We start from the raw sequence: 12,602 nt of genomic DNA, 5'->3' as shown, positions 1-12,602 counted from the left end.
AAGTGGTAACAGCCTGTTAATTTTCTGTCTGCAGAGCTTTATTTACAAGAGACATTTAAACCTTTAGTGAACATCTCCCCAGATGCAAGGTAGGATTTCACTGTTCAGTCTGCTTCACTTGAAATACACTAACTCCATCTCAGCACTGAATTTAAGATCTATTTGCATAATAAGAAACAATTTATATTGTAAGCTAGAGTACAATAATAAAAGATTGTCTTTTAATCAAGGAGTGAGAACTTTTTTTTTATTGTGAGTGAGGACTTTTTTGATTATCCAAGGAAGAGAATTTATAGTTGAACTTTTGCCTAGTTTTTTATCAGCATAATTGTTTTGGTAATAAATGAACTAGACATGGGTCAAAATTAATTGCCCCAAAACATGCAAAACAAGAAGGCCTTCCAGCTGTCTTGTTCTCAGCAATCACAGTAATTGAAGACTAAAGTATTTTCAAGGCAAGTAACTTTCCTTACCTAAAGGAAAGACAGTATCTGTGTGGTTTGTTCTGCTCTCATACATGGTTGTGTATCTTAAAATATACATGACTTTCCTTTTCTTCTTGATGAAAGCTGAAAGAAATACTTTTTAAACTCTCATTATGCCTTATTTACGAAATGTAACTTGAGAGAAAGCTTTAGATGTCCCTTTAGTTGTCTTGAGTGCTACTTAATCCTTGAACTGGAGGGTGAAGTTCTGGTTCTTGCTTTCAGTTTGTGGACTAGTCTAGTGGTTATCTCAGAAGCAACGAAGTGCTGTGTCCTCAGCAGAATTGCCATTAAGTCATGAGTAAGTCGCTCAGTTAAGAAGTAAGGAGTGTATTTTGAATGGTAGCTGGTTGCAAAAAACATTTTTAAGACAACAAAAATAGTACAGTTGTTTCCAGTCAAAGGTGCAGCAAGAGAAGTCCTGCAATGAAGAAGATAAAGTAAGACATTTATAAAAGATTGAGATACATTAATTGCAAGAACTCTCTATTTTTCACTGTTTGTCTCCAAACAAAAATACCCATTTTGTGTGCAGGGATACTCTGAGCACAGCACTCACTGAAAGCACAATTTACAATGGCAAAGAAGTATCTCCACTATACCTTATACCATATGAAGTATATATAATCAATTTCCATCACATTTTTTTACTGGTTTTAGATGTCTATGAACGTATTGTTGTTGATGTGTTTTACCAGCTGGAAAAGATAATTTGAAATCCCTTAACTTCTGTTTTCTATAACATTATAGATAATGCAAATAATTACTCATCACATGGGCTTCATGGGGGTCTGTAAATTTGTGTATATATCATTTATCCTTACTTCTTGTCAACCAGAATTCATTAAAAAAATGCAATGTTTTTCTCTCCTCAGTCTTTTTGATGCTGTATATTCGTTGATCAAAAACAAAATCCACAGATTGCCAGTTATAGATCCAGTCAGTGGAAATGCACTTTATATACTTACCCATAAAAGAATCCTCAAGTTCCTCCAGCTTTTTGTAAGTATTTAAAGCTGTGCTGTGCTTAATTGATTTTCCCGCAGTAGATATCTAATATAATTAAGTAATTTAAGTCCTTGTGCAGAATCTGCTCGATAAACTTCCATATTCATTGTGTCCATGTTCATCTTTGCTTGATAACAGAGAAATTAGAGATTGATGTAGAACCTGTATTTTGCCTCTACTTTGTTTTTGTCCTTTAATGAAACCTGAACACCAACGACTTGTCCGTTGAAGTAACTTGCTGTCCTTTCTCGAACATCTTCTCAGCTTCAGAAGTTTCTTTACATGAAAAGCATTAATTGTCTCCCAGAGATGAGATTGTCATCACTCTCTGTAGTAGTGTTTGTCACAGGGAAGAACAGGAGGCCAAACAAAGCAAGGAGAGCTCAGAATAAACATTGAGCTTAATGTTGTGCTGTCTCCTCTCTCCAGTTTTAGTGGGAATGCCATAGCTTAGGATCTGAAGCTTTTAAAGATGGGTTAATAAAAAAAGAGCAAAAAAACTTAGTTACATACTCTTAATTTAGAGCTGCTTTGAACAGAACAACCTGGGTCTGAGCTTGTTTGAGCTTTACATTAATTTGGTAGCAGGATCTGTAACCATCACATGTGTGAGTGAACACAGACAACTCCACTGTAAACACATTCCTTCTGACTTTCCTAGATGTCAGAGATGCCAAAGCCTGCCTTTATGAAGAAGAATCTGGATGAACTTGGAATAGGAACTTATCACAACATTGCCTTCATACATCCAGACACTCCTATCATTAAAGCCTTGAATATATTTGTAGACAGAAGGATATCGGCATTACCTGTTGTGGATGAGTCAGGTGTGTGGTGGGTCTCCTGTGCACAAAAGCGTGGCCAGAGAGGTGCTGCTGAACCCTGGACTGGTGTTGGGGTGGGGGAAGAAGACAAGAAAGAGTGAAAAAATAATAATAAAAAGGCATGGGGGAAGAAAGGGAACATAAACAAATGCTTATGCAAGGTGTCAGTTGATAGGCTTGGAAGAACTTCATGATTTGGTAGATTGTTTGGGGTTTTTTCTGTCTTTTCTTCTTGACCTGTCTTTTCTTTGTGTTTAATTATAACATAATAAATGAAAGTGAGAAAACTGATTTTGCATTTTAAACACTTTAACTTCTGTTTTTTTCTTTTTTAGGAAAAGTTGTAGATATTTATTCCAAATTTGATGTAATAGTAAGTATATCTCTTAAATTCTGTTACATATTTTATATGCAGTAAGCATTTGCACATAAATTTTTAATACAACAATTTGGTTATTTTGTGCCTTAGGCTGTAGTTAACAAACTGAATGAAACATTCAATTCACCCTGCACAGAATTTTTTTAATTGCTACTTTTTATGTAAGTTATTCTTAGTAATACTATTTGCACACAGGCATCTATTGTTCTGGATGTTCCCCAAAATTAGATCTGGCTGTACTGTGATAAAAAAGAGGGCATAAATCCAGAGGAGGGAATCAAAGCTGGTGAGAGGGCTGGAAGGAATGTCCTACAAGGAATGGCTGAGGACTCTGGGTTTGTCCAGTGTGGATAAAAGGAGGCTGAGGGGTGATGACCTCATTGCTCTTGAGGCTTCTTCAGGAGGGGAAGTGGAGACGGAGGTGCTGAGCTCTTCTCCTGGTATCCAGTGACAGGACATGTGGGAATGGTTCAAAGCTGCACCAGGGGAGGTTTAGATTGGACTTTGGGAAGCATTTCTTTACCAGGAGAGTGGTCAAACTCTGGAACAGGTTTCCTGAGGGGTGGTCAATGCCCCAGGCCTGTCAGTGTTTAACAGGCACTTGAACAGTGCCCTTAATAATATGCCTGAGATTTTGATCCTCCCTGAAGTGTCAGACTGCTGGACCAGAGCATCATTGTAGGTCCCTTGCAACTGTTCTGTCTTGTTCTTTTTATGCTGTCTGTTTTCGAGCAAGGATTTTCTTTTCCCAGCTGCTGCCATTCCACGGCCTGTAGAGAATGCAAATTCCTCCACACAGTTTGAGTACTTTGTACAGCTTGACCGTCTCAGTAATCTAAAATCTACTTGGCCCACTCCTTTGTGACTTTCCTCTGCCTCCAGAGTATTGCATCTGTATTCCTTCTGGTTTAGATCTAGTCCAGGACACCGTTTTTGGCTTTCTGTCAGTACTGCAGCAGCGTAGTCAGATCCATGCCATGATTTGCCAACCCTGGAGAGCAAGAGCTCTGCTAATCTCATGTCTTTCAGAAACTTAAAAAATATATCTATTTTTTTCTTTTTTCATCCCTGTGCCTTCCCAGCTGTATGGACCTGTCTTCTAGTTGCAGCGTCTGACAGCTGCATTATTTTTTAGAGATTTAAATGCCCAAGTTGCTTATTCCACCAGCCAGCTGAGCTAATGAAGAATCCAGATGTCTGAAATCCTGCCTAGAATGCCTTCAGTAATATGGAGAATAGTCCCAAATGGAAATTCTTTAAGCTTATAAATATCTCTGGCTGCAAACAGTGCTCTTAATACCGGAAACTTCATGATGTCACTGCTCTTGCTTGTCATTTCTAGGCATTTGTCTTTGTTCTGTGGGATTCTCTGCTGTGTAAGATCCTGTTCTGCCATAAAAACTGGTCAGGGAATAGGCAATAACTGTAGAGAGGACAATATGACATGTCAGAGGCAATGAAATTGCACAGTTGGTGGGTTCAGTGTTTCAATTTATTTTATAACAGTGTAAGACTTTGAGGCAGAACGTGTTTTTTTCATCTCCCCTTCTTTTCCAGAAAGACACCAAAAGTAAGAGAATTCCTTATGTTCTTTATTCTTTTCTCATTTTAAGTGATGAGGCAACCAAAATTAATGGGATTTTTAGAGATGTTGGATCTTCTATTTGGAATAATATGGGTCAAGTTCAGGAAAAAATCCACACACTACAAAGGCTTTAGGATACAATTGCTTGCTCCCAGCCAGCAACATGGGAAAGAGTTAGAGGATCTATCAATTACCTGGGATTTTTATTGCATAGACTAGTTTTTTTTATTAAACAGAGGGGGAAAAGATTCTGTTCTTAAAAGGTAATCACCTCTGAGGCTTCCAGGTTTTCATCAGTCTTCTTCAGCCTGATCTGCAGCTCTGAAAGAGGAAAATGAAATGATCTTCCAATAAACATAGAATTTGCAAGATTCAGCTGCTGATTTTTTAGCTTAACTGTGACTGATATGCTGATAGTTAATGTAGTTAGACTGATATGCTGATAGTTGAATCAATGGTTTAAGTTATGGCTGTATATACAGCTGTCTAGGTTGATAGAGTTCTTTCATTTTCACAGAATTCTGAATCCATTTTCAGGTTCTTGGTTGGAGAAACCTGGGAATGGAGTGAGGGTGTAGAAATAGCTTCATATTACAGTTGTTACTGTGTGTAGGGTAATTTCAGTTTGCAGAGGCTTTTTAAGTTCTCCCAATGTCCTTCATTAGGACTTAGTTAAATGAGTTAACCAAAACTGTCATGATCATCTCAAACCTGTCTTGTCATGCTCAGTGTAACTCAGTCAAAAAACTTGACCCATCACAGTATATTCTAGCCAAAAATTAATTTAATTTTATTGTTTGGTCCAGTGTTTTCATTTGAAAGGTCTCTTTGTTTTTCCTTCAGTGCCTCAGTAACAAAATCTGTAGACCAGAGTGTGCCAACAGTAGCAAAATCCCACTATGGTCTCACGTACACAGAGAGCTTTTGCAGATCTGGACAGAGTCCTCTTACTGCAGGCATGGTCCTGTTTGTGAAATGAGAGCTGGGAATGTCAGCTTTCAGATTCTTCTAATCTCTTACTGTTCATGGTTGTGATGGGTTTTCATCTATATTATACTTACTAAAATACACATGGAATGACAGTGCCAGCCGAGTCCAGGAGAGGGAGTTGGAGCCCATAAATTAGAAAGGTGAAGAATTAGTTTGCTGTCTTAGATCTTAGTCACTAAGATGTACTCCATGGGTGGTGCTCAGAGCAGTTGGTGCCCTCCCTTGTCCTGCGCAAAACAAACAACAGCAAAACCTGTATATTCTGTATAGTCTAAAATCTGAAGAACTTCACCTTTACATTTTCTACTCTTGGCAAAAGCAGGGTGAGTGACACCAAGCCAAAGATCAGACAGCAAAGGAAGGAGATTTTCATTGGCCTAATGGATGTCACCAAACAATTGTATCAATTAAGCCGGTCTGTCATATGTTGTTTAGCATAACTGCATGCTTGACAGTGCCCAGAAACTGAAGCTGAAAAGCATCTGCTTTGTATATGTGACTTGGAACAGACTCTAATTTTACTTTAGAAATGTCTATCTACTTGATGCCAAAATATTTACTTTATTGAGTACTTTATTTCTAAGTGCTGAGATGCCTGATGGGCCTTGGGTTTGCTTTTTTCCCAGAATCTTGCTGCTGAAAAAACGTATAATAACTTAGATATCACGGTGACCCAAGCCCTGCAGCACCGCTCGCAGTATTTCGAAGGTGTTGTGAAGTGTAGTATGCTGGAAACATTGGAGACCATTGTGGATAGAATAGTGAAGGCTGAGGTGAGTCCCTTCACTAGAAATTGTGTTACTAAACTAATAAACAGTACAAAATTATCCTTTCTATGTTGTGATTACCCGGGGAAAGTATTTTTAATAACTACATGTCTTAGGTGTCAGTTTGCTTTACAGACTTACAAACCTATAGGGATTTGCAAAATATCTTACAGTGTATCTGTAATAATATTCAGTTATTTGCATTTCTGTTTTGGGACATTAACTGAATTGAATGCAAAGCTGTTTTAAAAGAAACAACCCTGCCATAAGTTTTGCAGACAAATAATTTGTTAAACTCCAGTTTATAACTTGGCTTAGGAAATTAATTGGGTGCAATTAGTTGATGCATATGAATCCCTGCACTGCTCTCATAGAAATGCTGTGAAACAGAGCTCGAGAATAAATTCTTGTGAGGAAGTCTTCAGTAACTGCTCTTGGAAACCATTTATCTGTGTGCTATCCATTCTTTTGGTGCTGTTTATCTTTTTTGTTAACCACTGAGAACTTTCCTATACATGGAGGTCAATGAGTATGGAGGTTTTCCTCCCCATATTACTAGTTTCAGGTGTCTCTGAGGTGTGATCAGCAATATTTATATACTTTTAAGTTCTTGAATTACAAGACTTGTTTATTTTTCCATCTTCAGGGCTGTAACCAGTGATACATTTGGTATGAGGAAAACTTCCACGTTGTTAACAACCCCCTAGAACCTCCATTGGGCAATTTTTACTTGTACCTTTTTCATTTGCTTGAGCTTCCTCCTGAAAGGGAACAATTTTAGCATTGCTGATATACAGATTTCAAATTTGGTTTATTTTATTACTATCTTAAGAAGCTTTAGACATTTGGGCTTTAAGAACAACTCCTACCCTCTGGTTCAGTCTAAACACAGTGAAATTACATGTAAAAATGAGTCAGTCAAAACTACAAGCTATTTTTAGCTGCCAGAGAACTGCTTGATCTTACTAGAAATTAAAGAAACTAAACAATCACATTGTCCATTTTTCTCGAATTCATTACACCAAGAGAAAAATAAAATTATTAAATATGTACATTTACAAAAAGTAATAAACCTAAATATCACCACTATGATCTAGAATATCACCGTCTTAGTTTTATCAAAAGAAAACACAACCATATTTTCTCTCAACAGTGAAGAGAGATAATTCATTTGGGTAAAAGGAGGCATGTATTAGGTTCTCAGCTTTGGACTTTTTCGGGATCTGTTCCTTAGCAGCTGGTTCAGGTGTGGTGTTTGGGTTGTACAACCCCATGCCGGCTGCAGCAGGCTCTGGTGCCAGGACTGACAGCAGAGCACTCTCCTGGCCCTGCAGTGCCTTTCACTGCTGTAGCCTGTTCTCAGGATAAGCCTCAGGATAAAGGAGTATCCACCTGCTTTCCCCACAGTTAGGACTAAAGTTTTGTCACCATCTGTTGAAAATAGTTTCAAAGCATATCTGGCACTCAGTTTCAATTGTGTGGCCATGTGAGAAAATTTAAGTTCAAATCAACTCAGTCATATCAAAATACAACAAATTTTAGTGCTGTGTTGCTCTCTACTGAGAAAGACAGACAGTATGTTTTAGAAGGATCCATCATTTTATTATTACTGTATCTAATGTTTTGAGATCACAGGCTGAGCTGCAAAGAGGCTGGGGAAGAGTGGTAGATGTGAGTGCAGAAGTATTTTCAAGACTTAGATCTTGACTTACCTGCCACTTTATATCTGATTTGCTGCCATGTCAGACAGCTGTGTGCTTTTTAAACATGCACTATTTTGGTTTATGTAGGGCAGGCATGTTTATTTTTCTTTGCTTTGACTCTAACTTTGACTCGAGTACGTGTATCTCAAGCTCTGTTCCCTGCTGGCAGGTACATCGCTTGGTGGTAGTGAACGAAGCCGATAGCATTGTGGGTATCATCTCCCTTTCTGACATCCTACAGGCTTTGGTACTCACACCTGCAGGTATGGATCTCACCTTTGCCACAAGGCACTGGTACTCAATACACCCTGCTGGGCTTAATTTATTTCACAGTGATAAATGTTTGATTTTCAACCTCTGTCACTGCTGCGTTATAGCTGTTAAATGCACTAATCATTTCTCTTCAGGAAGAAACTGACAGAATCCTGTCAGTCTCCTGCTCCCTGAGGAGGCCATGCAGAAGCTTCCTGAATGTCACTGCTGGTCATGTATCTTCTTTTGAGGGAATAAAAAGGTCTTGATTAATATTTAAACAGGATGAAATTGAATATAGGAAGAAATTCTTTACTTTGAGGGTGGTGAGGTCCTGCCACAGATTGCCCAGAGAATCTGTGGATCCCTCATCTCTGGAAGTGTCCAATGCCCAGGTTGGATGGGGCTTGGAGCAGCCTGGGCTAGTGAGAGGTGTCCCTTCCCATGGCAGGAACTGGAATGATATTGAAGGTCCCTTCTAACCCAAACTATTCGGTGATTCTCTGATTCCATGATATAGAGAGTATCTACAGTAGAGTCTTCCCCACCTTCCTGAGTTTCTTTACTCTGGGCAAGTGCTCCCTGTGTGGATGCAACTGTGCTTCCCATGAGTGCTGCAAAACCACCTCCTCAGAGCCCTTCAGTTGTCCAGTTGTGCTGGGGAATCTTGTTGGCACAACTTAAGTCAGAGACATGGGTTGATTTCTGTTACTTTTATCTTGGCTGGGGGGGAGCTTGTTTAGTTGGGCTTTGTTTGGGTTTGGCTTTAAGTTTTTCCCAAGTCCTAACCTGCTTTATGTTCTTAATTGTAACTTCACTTTGGCCACATAAATTACTTCAGTGCCACAAGAACTAGAGCAAGGCCTTGTCTTTTGGCTTTGTGAGGAAGACAAAAATGTAATCAGGATTACAATTTTGGTTCCAAAAAAAAATTAGGTTTGAATGTGAGCTTAACTGGCATCTCTTACCTGCCTTGGTAGCTAATGTAATTATGTTAAAGTGTTTTTTCTCTGTAGGTTTAAAAAAAGTTAATGTAGTTTCTTTAAATAGTAAGATTGTTCCTCTGAAAATAAGTACTTACTTATACTGCTGGAGGTATTATGTCAGTGCATCTGCTTTCCTTTAATGACCTAGGAGAGCAAGTAACCCAGCTCTCTGTGAAAGGTATGGCTGAGGGCAAGAAATCAACCCAAAGGTCTGGGTCAAATGGAATCATGGCCTAGAGAGAGAATGGAGGGATGTCTGTCCCTCCAAGAGAGATGTACAGACAGGCAGCTGGTGCCTCTCCAGGCAGAGGAGGGAGTTTCCAAGGAGAATTAAGCTTAATAGAGCAAAGACCAGAGAGAAAGGATGCATCTGGATATTGGCAACCAAAGAGCTTTGTTGCACTGGAATTACATGGACACCTACTTTGCAACTCTGAACTGATAAAAAAATGCTCTGCAGGTAACTGGAAAGGGCAGTTCCTGCTCCCAGACTGGGCTGTGCTCTGCTGGTGTTTGACATGTGGCAGCACCACACTTGTGATATCTCTGTGAGCTGCTGTAACTCGTTGATCCAACAGGAAACTGAGACAGCAGAAGAAGCTGCAGTTCTGTCCCCTGGGCACCATGAACTGGCTCACAGAACAGTCTGGCACCAGGGTACTGGTCAGGGGTTAGAGCCACAGAGAGGGCAGGGTTATGCCATGGAAGGGATGAGGTGAGGAAAGGCATTTTTTGGGAGCAGTTAGGCATTAGATTGAATCTCCACAGGCAAGTGCCCAATTTTAGACTGGGATTTGTCTCATGAAGGGAGGATGTCTGTGATGTAAATCTAGTTTGTAGAGTTTGGAGTGTGGTTTCAGCTCTTTAAGTGGATGTATAAAAACACCAGATAAATCATGGTCTAAAAGTGTTAATTTCTCTTCACAGACTGGAAAGGAAAATTTATTGACTGGCAGGAATTGAGACCAGCCTGTGTTAGGGAAAAAAATTATTTAATGAATCTTTCAGTGTTTGATTATACATGACAAGTAGCAACTCCAGGTTTTCTGGCAAGAGATTCTTGCTCTCTAGAGCTAGATCCTTCATGAACCCAAGCTCACCATAAGGTTCAGTGGCTGCCCAGCATGGTTTGACTATCTGGAGAAGAGAGGAGGTGCTGGACATTCCTGCTGAACAGGTCTCTTGGATCCCTGCTGTCAGCAAAATCTGCCCCTGAGCCACGAAAAATGGGTCCTTCAACACCATGTACTCAAACTGAATTCTTAACATAGTTTGTGCTCAAGCAGGGCTTAATTTTTTGGGGGCTGTTATGATAGTTAAGCTTGGCTTTAAGCTGAGGGACAGGTTTGGGCTGTGGCTTTTTGGTTGGGGGTTTTTAAACTATTGGGTTTTTGTGCTGGGGAGAGTCTTCCAAGGCACTTGGAGTAACTTCCCAGAAGAGTTACGTAGACTCAGAACCAATGACTGTCTCAAGGCCTTCCTGGCTGTTTCATGTTGGCATTCAGCAATCCTGCAGTATATTCTTTATAAATGGTGTACACAGGACTAAGACATGGCCAGAGAAGGTTCCAGCATCTGGGATGAGCAGTGCTCTTCCATGAGCCCAGTGCTATGAGCCAAAGGAAATCACACCTGCTTTTCCTCTTCTGTTCACAGGTGCCAAACAGAAGGAGAATGAGAGCGAATGACTGCTGTGAATGTACATGTTTGTAGGAGAACTTGAACAAAGTTTCTGGGTCAAGTTTGTCTCAAGAGCAGTGACTGCAATAGAACAGAGCAGGATGGTTGAGAATGTGTATTGAGACTTAGTGATGGATGATGAGTCTCTCTCCCCAGTGATGTCACAAAAAAAAAGCAGCATGACAAAAGCTTATGTTAAAATGTAGGCTCGTATTTCAAAATGTCTTCAAAACATTTGCTGGAAGACTTCACATGATGTCCTTCATTAAAATGCACTGTATTCTGAAACTTTTTTCATTTTGTATTTGACAGAAGTCACTGGTCAGCAATGGATATATGTGACATAAGGCAAGTGTGTATGGCATATTCATATCATAGTGCCTTATGTCAAAATACAGCAATATGTCATCACTGTTGCCCATCACTGTCAAAGGAAGTGTTGTGCTAAATGAGACACTGTATTTGAATGTGAAAGTCTTTAAACCTAAAACCAAATCAGTTTCAGTTCTCATTAGATTTGTCATAAAGGCTGTAATTTGGGTATCGGTAGACTTCTTTAAAACTTCAATGACAGTTTTGTGTTCAATGTTGCATTCTGAACTGAAATGTAAAACAAGACTGATTTAAAAACAGCTTTATTTATTTTTACTTTCATGACAATTTTTTACACATCTTTGGTGGATAGCTAAAATTTCACCATATCCATTAATAAACTGTTGATTGTTTTACAAACAAGTGGGAGATTTTTCTCATTATTTCAAACTTCGGAGTTGCAGAAGCTGTGGCCTCTTGATCCGTGTTACTTGAGCCGAGGATTTCAGAAGCATGGATTGAAAGTGATCTGTACTGTCATACACAGGCACCACAGAGGAAGTGAGGTGCCAGAGGACAATATTTTCATCTGTATTAAAAGTGTAAAATGATGTTTGTATAACAAAAACCCGAAACTTTTTATTGTATATGATTTGTACAGAAGGGGAGCAGTGAGGAAAGCTGTGGGGTACTTGCTAATGTAAATGTACTGTAAAGTTTGAAGATGAGACTTTTATAATTGTAGATTCTTGTAGATGGAAGAAATTAAACCCTACAACATGAGTTTGGTTTTAGCAGTTCGTGCCAAGTTCTTTCACATGTGTATGTGCATCTTGATTAGTGCAAACTGTTAGAGGCACTCCTGTTTTCCCTTCACTTTAAAGGCGGCTCATGCTAATGGAGTAATGCAGGCAGGACTCTTGTACTGTGCTTCCAGCCTGAATACTGCACTGGGATAATGCAGTAAATGGAGCCATTATTTTTCCATGTATAAATATTGAGGTAAAAGGTGAACAGTTTTCAGTATGCTTATAAAATGTGAGTGGTTTAATAGTAATGAAAAACTCTTTCTTCAGAACTATTCGCCTTTCTATAAGAACTTTAATTTTGAACTAAATGTGTGAAAAATTTCTTCTTGCAGGTACCTTTCGTGTCTAAAAATACTCCTGTAGTACACAATGGGAACTGTTCACTTAGACTTTAACTTACTTTCTTAACCTTGAAAAACATTGTCAAGTCTCCTCCAGCACCTTTTCTGACTGGGTAAATATTGACTGTTCCCTGCAATTCCTGATGGTATTGAATTGGAATAGCTGCTTTGGCCTAAGAGCAGTGGCCTCGGGGCCTGGTGCTGATTGCTGCCATCAGAGGTGACATCAGCACAGCTCTGATTATCCTGGGAGATGGAGTGATTGGGACTAAAAATAGTGGCTCTCAAGCTTCATAGGGTGTGTGGAGGGGATAAGTTGTGGTAGATAACTCTGATGAAGGGTAAGTGGGCAGGAGGGCTACCTGCAAATGCCTCACAAACCACGTAAAAAGGCAGGATACGGCTCCAGCACGGGCACTGCAGCCTCCTCTGGGAGCTGGGATGGGAGGGAGTTGCCTGAATGGATGGTGAGATCTCTCTA

General features: G+C 39.5%; 1 protein-coding gene across 8 annotated transcripts in view; it reads left to right on the top strand.

The window, feature by feature from the left end:
* Nucleotides 1-11,754, top strand: part of PRKAG2 (protein kinase AMP-activated non-catalytic subunit gamma 2) — a 207,442-nt gene extending 195,688 nt beyond the window's left edge. For all 8 annotated transcript variants that reach the window (XM_071560637.1, XM_071560639.1, XM_071560638.1 and 5 more), the window contains 7 exons: nucleotides 35-89; nucleotides 1,361-1,487; nucleotides 2,155-2,320; nucleotides 2,653-2,690; nucleotides 5,898-6,044; nucleotides 7,911-8,004; nucleotides 10,636-11,754. In XM_071560637.1, the coding sequence (XP_071416738.1) occupies nucleotides 35-89; nucleotides 1,361-1,487; nucleotides 2,155-2,320; nucleotides 2,653-2,690; nucleotides 5,898-6,044; nucleotides 7,911-8,004; nucleotides 10,636-10,667 (659 nt within the window). In that variant the 3' untranslated portion in view covers nucleotides 10,668-11,754. The remainder of the gene's footprint in view (nucleotides 1-34; nucleotides 90-1,360; nucleotides 1,488-2,154; nucleotides 2,321-2,652; nucleotides 2,691-5,897; nucleotides 6,045-7,910; nucleotides 8,005-10,635) is intronic.
* Nucleotides 11,755-12,602: the final 848 nt, after the last annotated feature.

The sequence above is a fragment of the Pithys albifrons genome, chromosome 7 (genome assembly GCF_047495875.1).
Source record: "Pithys albifrons albifrons isolate INPA30051 chromosome 7, PitAlb_v1, whole genome shotgun sequence".
Taxonomy (NCBI): domain Eukaryota; kingdom Metazoa; phylum Chordata; class Aves; order Passeriformes; family Thamnophilidae; genus Pithys; species Pithys albifrons.
This window is presented reverse-complemented; position numbering and strand designations above follow the sequence as displayed.